The 12,702-nt window shown below is 38.5% G+C and overlaps 1 protein-coding gene across 1 annotated transcript; it reads right to left on the bottom strand.

The window, feature by feature from the left end:
- Window positions 1–6,898: 6,898 nt before the first annotated feature.
- LOC150108052 (zinc finger BED domain-containing protein 5-like) lies at window positions 6,899–7,294 on the bottom strand. The gene has a single exon (XM_090415871.1). It carries the CDS (start codon window positions 7,292–7,294, stop codon window positions 6,899–6,901), a length of 396 nt encoding a protein of 131 aa, XP_090271997.1.
- Between the last annotated feature and the right edge of the window lie 5,408 nt (window positions 7,295–12,702).

Below are 12,702 nucleotides of genomic sequence, written 5' to 3' on the forward strand. Positions count from 1 at the left end.
TGCAGAAGAAAAAAAATCATCCTTCATCAGGACAATTCACCAGCACTGAAAGGTGTTTTGGCAATGGGAAAATTAAGGGATCTGCACTATGAATTGTTGGAATATACACCCTATTACCCAGATTTGGCTTCCTCTGACTTCTATCTCTTCCCAAAACTAAAACTCTTCCTCGCTGGTCAGCGTTTTTCTTCGAATCAAGAGGTGATTGCAATTGTATAGGGGTGTTTTGCAGATCTTACTGAGAACCACTACAAGGACGGAATAATGGAGCTGGAGCATCGCTGGAATAAATGTATTAGTCTTAAGGGAGATTATGTTGAAAAATAAAAATAATTTCGTAATAATAAATTCGGTTTTAAATTGTTAGGCGGAGGACTTTTCAGACCATCCTCGTATATCGTGCTTGGAGTATCTGAACTACTGTTGAGGTTTTTCACAGTCTCCTTTTGTAGGGGGGGGATGACAAAATAAACTAATGATAACGTAATCTAAAGGCATTTATGCATCTGTATATCGACAAACGTTGCATTGTACAGTATATATGCTACATGTGTGTGATATGTTTATATTATATACGAGTGATATTTTTATGACATATTTAAATAAATAATTAATCGTCTAACGAAAAGCATGTGCTGAATATGATTTATATTGTTTTGCATAATGTAAGGGGTTTTATGTGAATTCCATCCACAAGTTTAAACCTGTTGTTCATTAGGAAAGACAAGAAAAACATTCTTTGGTCACCCAAGTTAGAAACTTGAGTGGCCAAAGATTTTGATAATCTGAAAATCCTGCTGTATAGTTCAAAGACGGAATTTTTTTTCAATCCATTTCCGTCCTAGAATAATCATTCAATCCTTTCAGTCCTCGACATTTCAGTCCCTATTGTTTTATGTGCTTAGTACTTGAAGTCGAAGCCATCAGTACTAACTTTTTAATTTAATCTCAAATTCAGAAGGTATAATAAGATGCAGTATTGTTATATGGTTATATAAATAAATAAAATAATAAACCAATTAAAAAAAAGCAGGCAAGTTACTTAAATATAAAGAGCTAATAAGCTTCATTTCGGCAATGAAAACATTACTTAAATTAAGGGGATATTAAATTCCACATAGTTTTAAAACCGAATAAGAAACTCAAAGATTGGAATCAGAGAGTTTCTTGCCGAATAAGAAACTCAAAGATTCCAATCTTTGAGTTTCTTATTCGGTTTTAAAACTATGTGGGATTTAATATCCCCTTAATTTAAGTAAAGCAGGAAAGTAATCGTTTACTGGGGAATTAGAATAGCTATGAATAGTGAGGTTGGAAAATCCAAATCTAAGACCTAATGAAGTCTTTTCGAATTTTCGTTCTACAGTGAAAAATAAATAAATAAAGCAGTACTGAATTAAGTATAGTTTCTGGGAAATTTCCCATGTTACTCTCTTAAACACTATTAATATAATTACAGCTATCATAGCCTTTTTTTTTGTTTAGGAGTGTCCCTTATTTTAATACATTCGCTAACATTACTCAAAAAAGGGGTGTATATATATATATATATATATATGAAAGGAAAGGAACATGGGGGTGTTTTGATGCGGGAAAAACACCCCCCATGTTCCTTTCCCCCTCTTCCCCCCGTTTATAAACAACCTTCAGCAGGATCTTGGAAGGCATCATAGAACCAAAAACAAGGTATATACAAAATTTTTCCACCTCTTTCATTCTGCCATAATTGCCTTCTATACTCACTCATAATGTCCTAAAATATATATATATATACTCCTTTTTTGAGTAATGTATTAAAATAAGCCAATGTAATTAGCCAATGTATTAAAATAAGGGACACTCCTAAACAAAAACAGGCTATAATAGCCGTAATTATATTAATTAGCAGTACTGAATAACTATAGCAATATATGTTATGGAGTAAAGGACTGATTGGGGTATTGAGGTATATGGAATAAACGGGTTGATTATTATTATTATTAGTAGTAGTAGTAGTAGTACGGGCAACTCCAAGGAGTCCATAGACTCATCGAGGGAGGCCATAACATGATGTCAAGAACAACTATTCAACATTCACACAGTATCTATCATACTTCGCCTTGAACTCATTTACAGTCATGGCACCCCCACAACAGACTAGCAGTTTATTCCACTCATTCACCACTCTCCAAGTAAAAAATCTAGCTCTAACACCCTTGCTAACCATACTTTTTCCCAGCTTCCATGGATGGCCCTAGTCCTCCCACCACCAGTCCTATTCTCAAAAATATCTTCTGAATTAATCGTATAGAAACCCTTTAGTAATTTGAATGTCTCAATCATATCACCCCTTTTCCGCCTATCAACCAATTTCGCAACCCACAAATCTTCAACCTGCTCTCATAAGGTTCATTCCATAGACCTGCTATCATCTTGGTCACTCATCTCTGGATCCTTTCCACCTCCTCTCCATCAAGAAGAAACCCTGGCGCCCAAATTTGGGCACAGTAGTCTAGGTGGGGTCTTATCAAGGTTCGATACAGAAGCACAATAACCTGTTTGTCTCTGCTCGTCAAAGTATTTTTCAGCAAAAAGTGATTTGATGAGCTTATTTAGCCACTTTTGCGATGTGCGCCCTAAACTTCAACTCCCTCTCCACCAACACTCCCAAATTCCTGGCCCCATCAATCTCCTGTAGTACAGTTCCACTAATGTGGTATACTGCTGCTAATCTTCTTTTCACCCCAAAATGCATAACCTTACATTTTGCCACATTAAATTGACATCCATTCTCCTTAGCCCAGTCCTCCAATCTATCCAAATCATCCTGCAAAATTTCGACATCCTGTGCATTCACTATTGCTCTACCCAACTTTGCATCATCAGCAAACAAATGAACCGTTCCTCTCAGATCCTTTCCTATATCGTTAATGAACAAATTAAATAGTAGTGGCCTAAGAACAGAACCCTGCTGCACACCACTATTCACAGGCCGTCTTTTGGACTCTACTCCTGAATAAACCACTCTCTGATATCTCTCCAACAACCTCCCTCCTATCCATCTCACCAACCCTATATCCATCCCCATATGCTGCAGTTTACGGATTAGAATTCCATGTGGTATCCTGTCAAAAGCCTTAGCAAGGTCCAGTAGGATCACTGTAAACCCATTACCCTTATCCAGTTCAGCCGTCACTGTGTTATAAAACGTGAGCAAGTTACTGAGGCATGATCTACCCGTCATAAAAAACCATGCTGTCCCCATGGAGTATCCCATTTTCATCTATCCATTCCTGTATTCTCCTCTTGACTATTTTCTCCAAGATCTTGACAACGATTCCTGATATGCTGATCGGTCGATAATTTACACAGCAGTCTTGGAACCTCCTTTATGCAGTGGAACTATTTTCCCCTCTTTCCACCCCCTAGGAACTAACCCAGATCCGAGACTCAAATTAAACAAAATGGTCAAGGGCACTGACTATTCTTTAGCCTCTTCACGTACGACACGAGCTGGTATACCAACCAATCCCACAGATGTATTGACATTGAGGTTTTCTAATAGACTATTGATTAACAAAGATATATACAGTGTTTACACATGATGATGATATATAAATCCACAACTATCGGTGAAATCTTGGTCGAATAAAGCAATAAAGACGGTAGATTACGAGCTAGAAATCGGCAATTTGTCTTTCAGGATAGTTTCGTCGCGCATGCAAAGGTTCTTTGTCATCTTGAAGAACAGGGGTTAGGACATCGGCTGGACATCGTGTAATTTTATCCCATAGTACATCAAAGGTGAGTCACGGTGGTCATAGCCCCACATCTTGAAGCGGAGCCCTAGGCCAGGATTTTTGGTGGGCCCCTATCTGTCGCTCAGGTTAAGGACAACGCATTGCTATACAGTCTACAGGGTTTAGGATCAATTAGTTTAAATGATAACACAAAAGTAATATTTATTAAAAAAATTACCAACATCTACATAATACAAACTAATAATGATATTCAAAATTACTTCAAAGTATATTTTCTAGCTTTTGTTGACGCAAATTTATCAATAATGTCAGGAAAATCATCTCGCTTAGCCAAATCATTTTCTATGCACAAAATTTCTAGGTGAGGAAGTCCTTCATGGCTACTTGTGCTTCTTTGCATGTTTTCAATGAATTGGCCAGTCTGCTGAATGATCTCTCAGCTGAAGAAACAGTAACCGGTATTGTGCAAAATAGTTTAATGGTGAGGCACATATTGGCAAATATTCCTTGGGTTTTTGTCATAAATTGCTTTCAGAAGTCTCACCGGACTTGTTTCTGTGCCAAAAACTATCTTATGAATACTTTTATGGTGAAGAATTTCATTCAGTAACTCTTCTGACAGATCCTTTTCATACATATTCACAAGTTTTGCTGCTTTTGTGATAAGTTGACCATCGTCCAAGTTGTGGAAATTTAAAATAGGAGAGAATAATTCACATATATTATCTGATGCTTCAAACCTTGTTTTTAAATCATTCATAATGAAATTCAATACTAAGATAAATTACCAAAATTTTGAAATCTTTTTCCGGTTCTATAGTAGTTTCTCTATTTTTGCAACATTCAGGTTGCACACCGATTGCTTCAGCAACTACTTTTGCTTCTTGGACAACACTTTTCCACGAGTCACATAAGTGTTGTATCTCTTGCACTAATTCTCTTATAAATGCGGACTCGACCTCAAGAGATATTCCTTTACTTTGTATAATTATTTTCTTATTGTCAATATTTGCTAATATTTTGTGCCAAAACATTGTCATTAGCATACCTTTATAAGATCTGAAATATTTTTTCAAGCTTTTAATTGTGTTCAGTATTGAAGGAGTTAATTCTGTGTCCATCTCTCCTAGAATGGCATCTAACACAACAAGAACACCGGGATAATGTTTACCAATTGGGCACAGCTTGAATTCTTTCACTCCACCTTGTTTCTAAAAGACTTTGAAGAGATAGTGATATGTATTTTTTTAGTACTTCCCAGCGTGCAGGACAGTGAGCAAAAGGAAGAGTAGAAGCTCTGTATATTCCCCCCCAAAAAAACGTTATAACATCTGGGTTGATTTTGGCAGCATTGATTTAGTGAATGTGCTTCGGTTCTTTTCTTGAGAAATCTTGAAGAATTCCAAGCGGAGCGGATCAAGATATCACGGCCTATGCAGAATCGAGCCTTAGCAGAATGTCTCATCGGAGAGAACGGAGAACGTTTCCTGCGGAGCAGTGGACAGCACGCCACAGCCCGGAAAAGATTCAAAGAAAAGCGTAGTGCATCACCAGGCGCAAAGACGGCTGATAAATATACAGTAAGGTAATCCAGATCTATATGAGATGGCGGAATGAAATCTGAAAGGATCCGGTAATGTAAAGATTTTCATTCTATGTTAAAAATCGCTTAGAAGAATAAGAAATTTGTGTATACTGTGAACTAAAGGACACTAATAGAGAACTTTTAAGTGAGAATTTGATTGAATTAGTTAAGACCACGTGGAACAAAGAAGAATTGTTGATAGGCAGTATTTTGATTGAGAATGGCTAGACTTGACTAATGAAATTTAGAATTAAGATGGTTATTGACAGAGTATTAATGAAAGTGTTCAATGCGTGTACTGTGAATAACTTGTGAAAGGAATTATATCCTAGTAGTGTTATGCTCACACTTAATCTTATCTTTTCGTAATTGAAGGATTTACCTTACTCGAATTCATTGTTGTGATTTAGTATGAACCTGAATCTCACTTAAGCAATAATATCTAATTCCTTCCCGCCAAAAGGTTCTATTTCATAAGTGGTGGTTTGAATTCATAATCAGGCATAAACTCAGGTAAGGTACAAAACATGTTTATTGGAAAAACACAAAACAATTACAGTTAAGGAAATTCAATTATTCAATAGAACAAAACTCACTCTAAGGTAAGGTTCATACTAAATCACAACAATGAATTCGAGTAAGCTAAATCCTTCAATTACGAAAAGATAAGATTAAGTGTGAGCATAACACTACTAGGATATAATTCCTTCACAAGTTATTCACAGTACACGCATTGAACACTTTCATTAATACTCTATCAATAACTATCTTGATTCTAAATTTCATTAGACTGCTAACTGAATCTGCACAGCGCTAGCGTATGATTAATAATTGTGTGCACCCCTTTAGAATTTAGAATTATTTTCCTGAACAAGAGTCTCTTCTGTTATAGGATATTGGTTGGCGCAGCATAAAAATAAATTTTGCCAATATCCGAAAAGGAAATAATACTGAATTAATATTTTAACGGCACAACAGTGGATTGGAAAGCGGGCTATTTAGATTTAGAACAAGGAAAAATAAAGAGAAAACAACGACGTAACACTGTAACACATGCAAAATACCTTGGTCTTTACATAGATTGCTACCTTAAATGAACAAAACATATAGAAGACCTACATACCAAACTCCGGATCATCGCAGCAAAACTTTTCCAAGTAAAAGACATTATTCTAGTGGCGTAGCTAGGGGGAAGTGGAGAGGATGGACCGCCCCGGGTGGCACTTTGAACCTTTTTGAACTTTTGCAGTTAATTCTAAAATACAGTCTCGAGAACTCAGTTCCAAATATTGTAATACTACTGTGAATTTTCCTCACAATTGCTGTAAGTGTTACTAGTTGTGAGAGGAGTTTTTCTAAATAAAATTTGATTAAGAATTACCTACATTACTAGGAAATAGACTTCGCCAATATCGTCAACGATTTTGCTAACAGAAAAGCAAAAAAATAACATTTTAGAATGTTGAAATTAAAGTTTTATTTCAAAAATAAACATAGTGTTTTAATTTATTTCCCTATACGTCGTTTTGACTTTTTGTAGTATTTTTGGTGTGCATTGAGAGGGGCGGCAAACTCATGGACCGCACCGGGCGGCAACAGCTCTAGCTATGCCACTGGAATGGGTCCACAGTGCATCAGGGGCTTTGCTTCGAATAAGTGCCTGCAATCCTCCATAACAGCCGGACATAGAACGAACACCATCAGTACAGACACCAACGCACTTAGTCCACTTCAAATTATTTTCGGATATAAAAGTATCAAGGATCTCGAACAAGTCTTGAGCCTTAGCACCAGCTTTGATACTTTTACAAAAGAGGTCTTCTACAATGTTATTACCATCTATAAACCGTACAGAGCAAATCAAGTGAGCATCATTATTATTATTATTATCTGTGGCGTCATCCTGCTGCAACCCAAATCCCTTCCCTTTTATTTTTTCAATTAATTGATCATTGAGGTCCTCCGCCATATGCTGTATTCTGCGACTGATGGTGTTATTGGACAAAGGCACTTTTGAAAGCATTCACCATATCTACAGCAGCCGGTAGAATGAGTTCTTCTGCGATGGTATGAAGCGTCTCATATTTTGCCATTCTATGTGCCACCTTGTAAGATGCTAGCAAAGCATTGCTTAGTATTGTCGCTTGCTTATAAAAACTACCTTTTTGTTGATTTAACTCTTTTAACTTTCTGGTAAAGTAGTCACGAGATGTACTAACCATGCTGGGATGATTGGTTTCTAAATGACGTTTCAACTTACTTGGTAACATGCACTCTGGTACCAAAACTGTGTGGGCCTCTTTCACTATTGACTTCTGTCGACGTAAAACCAAAGTCCAAATAACTGTCATCATATTTACGCTTCTTCACACTCTTGCCACTATTTGACGGTGTGCCCTCTTTATATTCTCTCTCACAACGCTTATTACTGTTTAGTAAAAACCGATCTATTTTTAAAAATACATACGAGAAAAAATACTTCAAAAACTTCACTTGACTAAATCACAACAATATTCAGTTGATACAATCTCCAAAAACTAATTCAACACTAAGACTGCTTTTTATCTTTTATCTTCTGTGGCTTGACGGATGTCAGTCCCGTGGACTTTACTCCTTACATCGCGAAATTCTCTGTTCAATGGAGAAATTTTTGAGCACTTGGCTCGCCCTTATTAGGGCTGTGTTGAAAGGTTTCAATCTGTGATCAGGGCCGCCTTTGGGCGTTTATGTTTCCATCTGTCATTTTCATCATAATTGGATGACTCACGAATGAGTAGGTTGGGATGGAGTGATGCTTGAGTAAAGTACTTGGTTGCTATCTGGAGGAGAAATGTAGGTATGTCTTGCAGGTTTCCATCTTGATGGAGAATGGTGTTTCTTACAAACCATGGGGCATCAAAGATCATTCGGAGGCATTTGGTTTGGATTAATTGCAGTCGTTTGATGTTGGCAGGAGGGGTGTGATTCCACGCCGGGGAACCATAAGACAGTATAGGTCTGATGATTGTTTTGTATATTCTTAATTTGTTTTCTGGACTGACTTTGCTTCTGCGGTTGAGTAGAGGGTAGAGCTGAGCTATTGTTGAATTTGCTTTATTGCAAGCATGAGAGATGTGGGAGTTGAAACTGAGACGGTTATCTAGTATGATTCCCAGGTATTTTACTTCTGTTCGCCATGGGATAACCGTGTGGAACATCGTGATTGCTCCATGATGGTCTGCTTTCTTCCTTGTAAATAGTATGGCCGTACTTTTATCTGCATTAACATCTATTCTCCATAATCGAAACCATTTTTCAAGATTTTTAGCTGCAGTCTGTAATCTTTGGGTGGCCAGGTATGGTTTGAGCGATCTGGTGAGTATTGCCATGTCGTCCGCATAAAATGCCATGATGGTTGATGTCGTACTTGGGACATCAGAGATAAAAATGTTAAAGAGTAGTGGTGATAATAGGGAGCCTTGTGGGACACCTGCTGTGATTCTTCTTGTAGTTGATCTGAGTCCACGAAGTTTCACTTGAAATTTTCGGTCTTTTAGGTAAGAGTCTATGATTTGAATGAGGTTTAGTGAGTATTTTGCAGTAATTAGTTTGTGGATGAGGCCTTTGTGCCACACTTTATCGAAGGCCTTTGCCACATCTAGGAAGATTGCACCTGTATGCTGTCTCCAGTTGTATCCAATAGTGATGTATTCTATGAGTCTGTGGATTTGTTGGGTTGTACTATGTCCAGTTTTAAATCCAAATTGTTCTTTTGGGATTACACCTAGATTCTCTGTTTCAGTTTGGAGGCGTTTAAGAATTACTTTTTCTGCTATTTTCCCCAGGCTCGACAGGAGGCTGATAGGTCTGTAATTCTGGGGGGAACTGGGGCGCCTTCCCTGGTTTGTGTATAAGGATTACATCTGCTTGCTTCCATCGAGTGGGAAAATAATTGAGTCTTAGCATAGCATTAATGATTGCCACAAGATGCATTACTGTTTTATGAGGAAGTACTTTAATAATTTTGTTTGAAATCTGATCAGGACCTGGTGCTTTTCTGTTATTGAGGTTCTTGATAATTTGGTGTATTTCATTTGGTGTAGTGTAGTTTGAGTTGTCACGGATAGCGGGACGACGAAGTGCATAGCGTACTTGCTTGTGGATTTTTTCAATGAAGCGCAAGTCCGCATGAGTATAGTTTGGTTGAAATTGCAGCTCCAATGAGTCTGCAAAAGCTTCAGCTTTTTCATCGTCTCGGTAGACTATACCTTTTTCTCCATGTATTGGTTTTATGTTGAGGTGATCGCTGCGAAGGGCTTTAGTCATCTTCCATAGCGAGTTATCTTCAATGCTTAAGGAGCTTAGTTTTCTCTCCCATTGCTGATTTTTACGGTCTTTGATTGCATATCGGACTAGGTTTATTGCTCTGTTAAGCTCTTTTTTATCCTGGGGTGATAGTGTTGAATGGTACCGTCGCCTAATTTTGTTTTTGCTTCGGATAAGTTTTAGGATCTCTTCAGGGAGCAGGTTAGTTTGGGTTGGAACGGTGACGGTGGAGGCTGTTGTAAGGCCAGATTGGATTGTTCTTTCTAGTTTATTGATCGCTATGTCTACTTCTTTGGGTGAGGAGATAGTTGGAACAGGGCCTGTGGTGTTACTGAGAATTAAGTTGAACTTCTTGAGGTTTATGTAGGATTGTTCGGGGATGGTTACTGCTTCTCCGCCAAGGCTAAGCAGAACTGGATTGTGGTCGGAGCTAAGATCATTAATAACTTGCAACTTGAAATGATATGGGGTGTTTCTGAAAATGGCGATATCTAGCACATCAGGCCTGCCCATTGGTCCATAGTGATTTGGTTCGACAGGACCTGCTATGGTGATGTTTCTTGACATAGCAAATTTGTGTAGGCTCTTCCCGTTGTTGTTGTTGGTGTTTCTACTGTTCCATGCAGGGTGTTTTGCGTTTAGATCTCCTGCCACTATTGTTGCTTCGTTTGTGTCAAGGAGTTGGGAGAGGTCTGAGGCTAGAAGTGATTTGCCTGGAGGGTTGTAGACTGAATATAGTTTTAAACTGCCTGTGTTTTTTGTTTGTATTTCAATTCCTGTTTCTTCCAGGTTTATGGTTGCTGATTTCTTGATCTCATTGTATCTAATGCTATTTTTAACAAATATAGCAGTTCCGCCCCCTCTGGCATTAAGTCTATCTGATCTTAGTAGTGTGTAGTACTTTATTTTGGGGTTGTCACAAGGTCTAAGGTGCGTCTCATTGACCAGAAGGATGTCTATCTTGTATCTTTCAGTAAATTCTTTTAGTTCTAGGAGGTTGTTTTTTAGCCCGTTAGCATTCCAATAAGCAATCTGTAGTGAATTATTTAAATTGACCATGTTATCCATTAATCATAGAGAAGATGACTTGTGTGCTTTTGAGGAATTTATTGGTGTCAGCCTGACTGGGATTTGTTTTGCTAAAGGTTGTCAACATCTCTCCTAGTGTGGCAGCTAGGATTGTTGCAGTGGCTTGGTTGCAAGATGCCGGTTTATTATTAGTATAGACGGCAGAAGCATATGACTTTTCAGGAGTAACAACCCGCGTTTTGCTTTCTGATGTAATTCTCTTCTGATTGGGCATGGGTAGAACCTCTCTAGTTTTCTGCAGGTTGAGTGGATAAATTGAGCATCCCTTGTAATTTGCTGGGTGTGGGCCGCCACAGTTTGCACACTTAGCAGGTGTGGTTCGTGGCTTGACGCAAGTGTGCGAAGGGTGGTTGTTGCCGCATTTGACACATTTGAATTCTGCTTTGCATAGCTTTTGTGCATGTCCATACTTTTGGCAGCGATGGCATTGACCAGCTGAAACCTTTCTTCTGAGAGGCTCAATCTTGATGACCAAACTGCAAACTACTTTAAGATCGTAAATCTCTTTATGCTCTTTACTGATCTCAACCAGGACCAGAGGCATAGGGCGCTTGTCCGATCGGTACATCCGTGAAATTTTAATCGGCTCTAGGCCTTGTGATTTCAGATCAGTAGCTATTTCTTCGGCTGGAATGGTCTCAGCCAGCCCTCTAATTACTACTTTTAAGTTCTTTTCGCTTTTAAGCTGAAATGTGTGATAAGGAGCATTGAGATCATCCAGCAATCTGGTGAGTTGGCGGTAGTCCGAAATACCTTCAGGTTGAATTCGGATTCCTTCATCTGTGCTCTTTGCTGATGTAAATTTGATGTTTACGTTCTTCATCTTGGTTGTTATTAATGACCATTTTTCTTTGGTTCTCAAGATTATAGGTGGGATCCTCTCTTTAGGTTGTGTCCTGGATTCGGTCTCTATTCTTACGTCAGGTTGTGCTGTTAACTCCATTGGAGTTGTTTTTTTCCAGGGATTGAAGGACTATTTCAGGCTCTGTTGCTGGCGAATCTTTCTTACGTTTTTTCCTGCTGACAACCTGATAATCTAATGAGTTATCTGAGTCCACTAGGGTCTGATCATTAATCGGTGACATGATCTCTCTAATGTTATCTTGAGAAGTGCAGGGGAGAGGGTCAGGGGATTGGCAGTCCTCTGTTTCTACCTCCTCAACCTGGTGGATTGCCACCTTACCTGGCCATTTCCTTTGTAGCAGGCCTCCTACATGTTTAAAGATAGCCAATAGCTGTTTAAAGTCAAGCTCGTCATATGGAGACTCCATAGTTGAGAGAAACTAACAGTTTCCCAGGTAATCCTGTAGACTGAGAGTCTACTAGCAAATCCCGTAGACACACTAAGGTGTCTACCAGCAATAAGATGTGGCGATATAAAATACAACAATGGCGATACTAGCGGCAGTAGGCCTAGCGTATCGCCCTTGTAAATTCAATAGACTTACCTCGGTAAACCAGTGTTGAAAATAAAGTGCCTGTTTATGGCAGCAAGTAATTAACTGATGTTATTAATGTATATGAGCATAAATCTCTAAAAAAACATATCAGTCAAATTCACAATTCACCATCAAAAATACACGGCACGAAACACTAACACGCGAGACGCCATCTTAGCTCAGACCACTAAGACTGCGCGAAACCGACAGCTACAGTATTTATATACGAACACAAAGTACCGAGAAAGTTCGAGAAACTACTAAAACAATCGAGAAACTTAATTATTGTAGAGCGCCATCTAGTAACCATTTATAGAGGCTTCTGCAAAGTTATTACTAAGTGAGTTACTGGTTTCACCATGTCCGCTAGATGTCGCGTCCTATCACATTGAATTGAAAATGAAAATAAAATTGGAGGTGTGATGTAATAAAAAAATAAAAATAATAAAATTATAAAAATTTTGTAATCGCGGCACCCTTGCGAGGAAGCCGCGGCTCTCCAGGTCGCCGCGGCGCACACTTTGGGAACCACTACCTTAACCGA

The sequence above is a fragment of the Typopeltis vanoorti genome, chromosome 3 (assembly GCF_054136105.1).
Source record: "Typopeltis vanoorti isolate ZY-2024b chromosome 3, IOZ_Tvanoo_1.0, whole genome shotgun sequence".
NCBI classification, from domain to species: domain Eukaryota; kingdom Metazoa; phylum Arthropoda; class Arachnida; order Uropygi; family Thelyphonidae; genus Typopeltis; species Typopeltis vanoorti.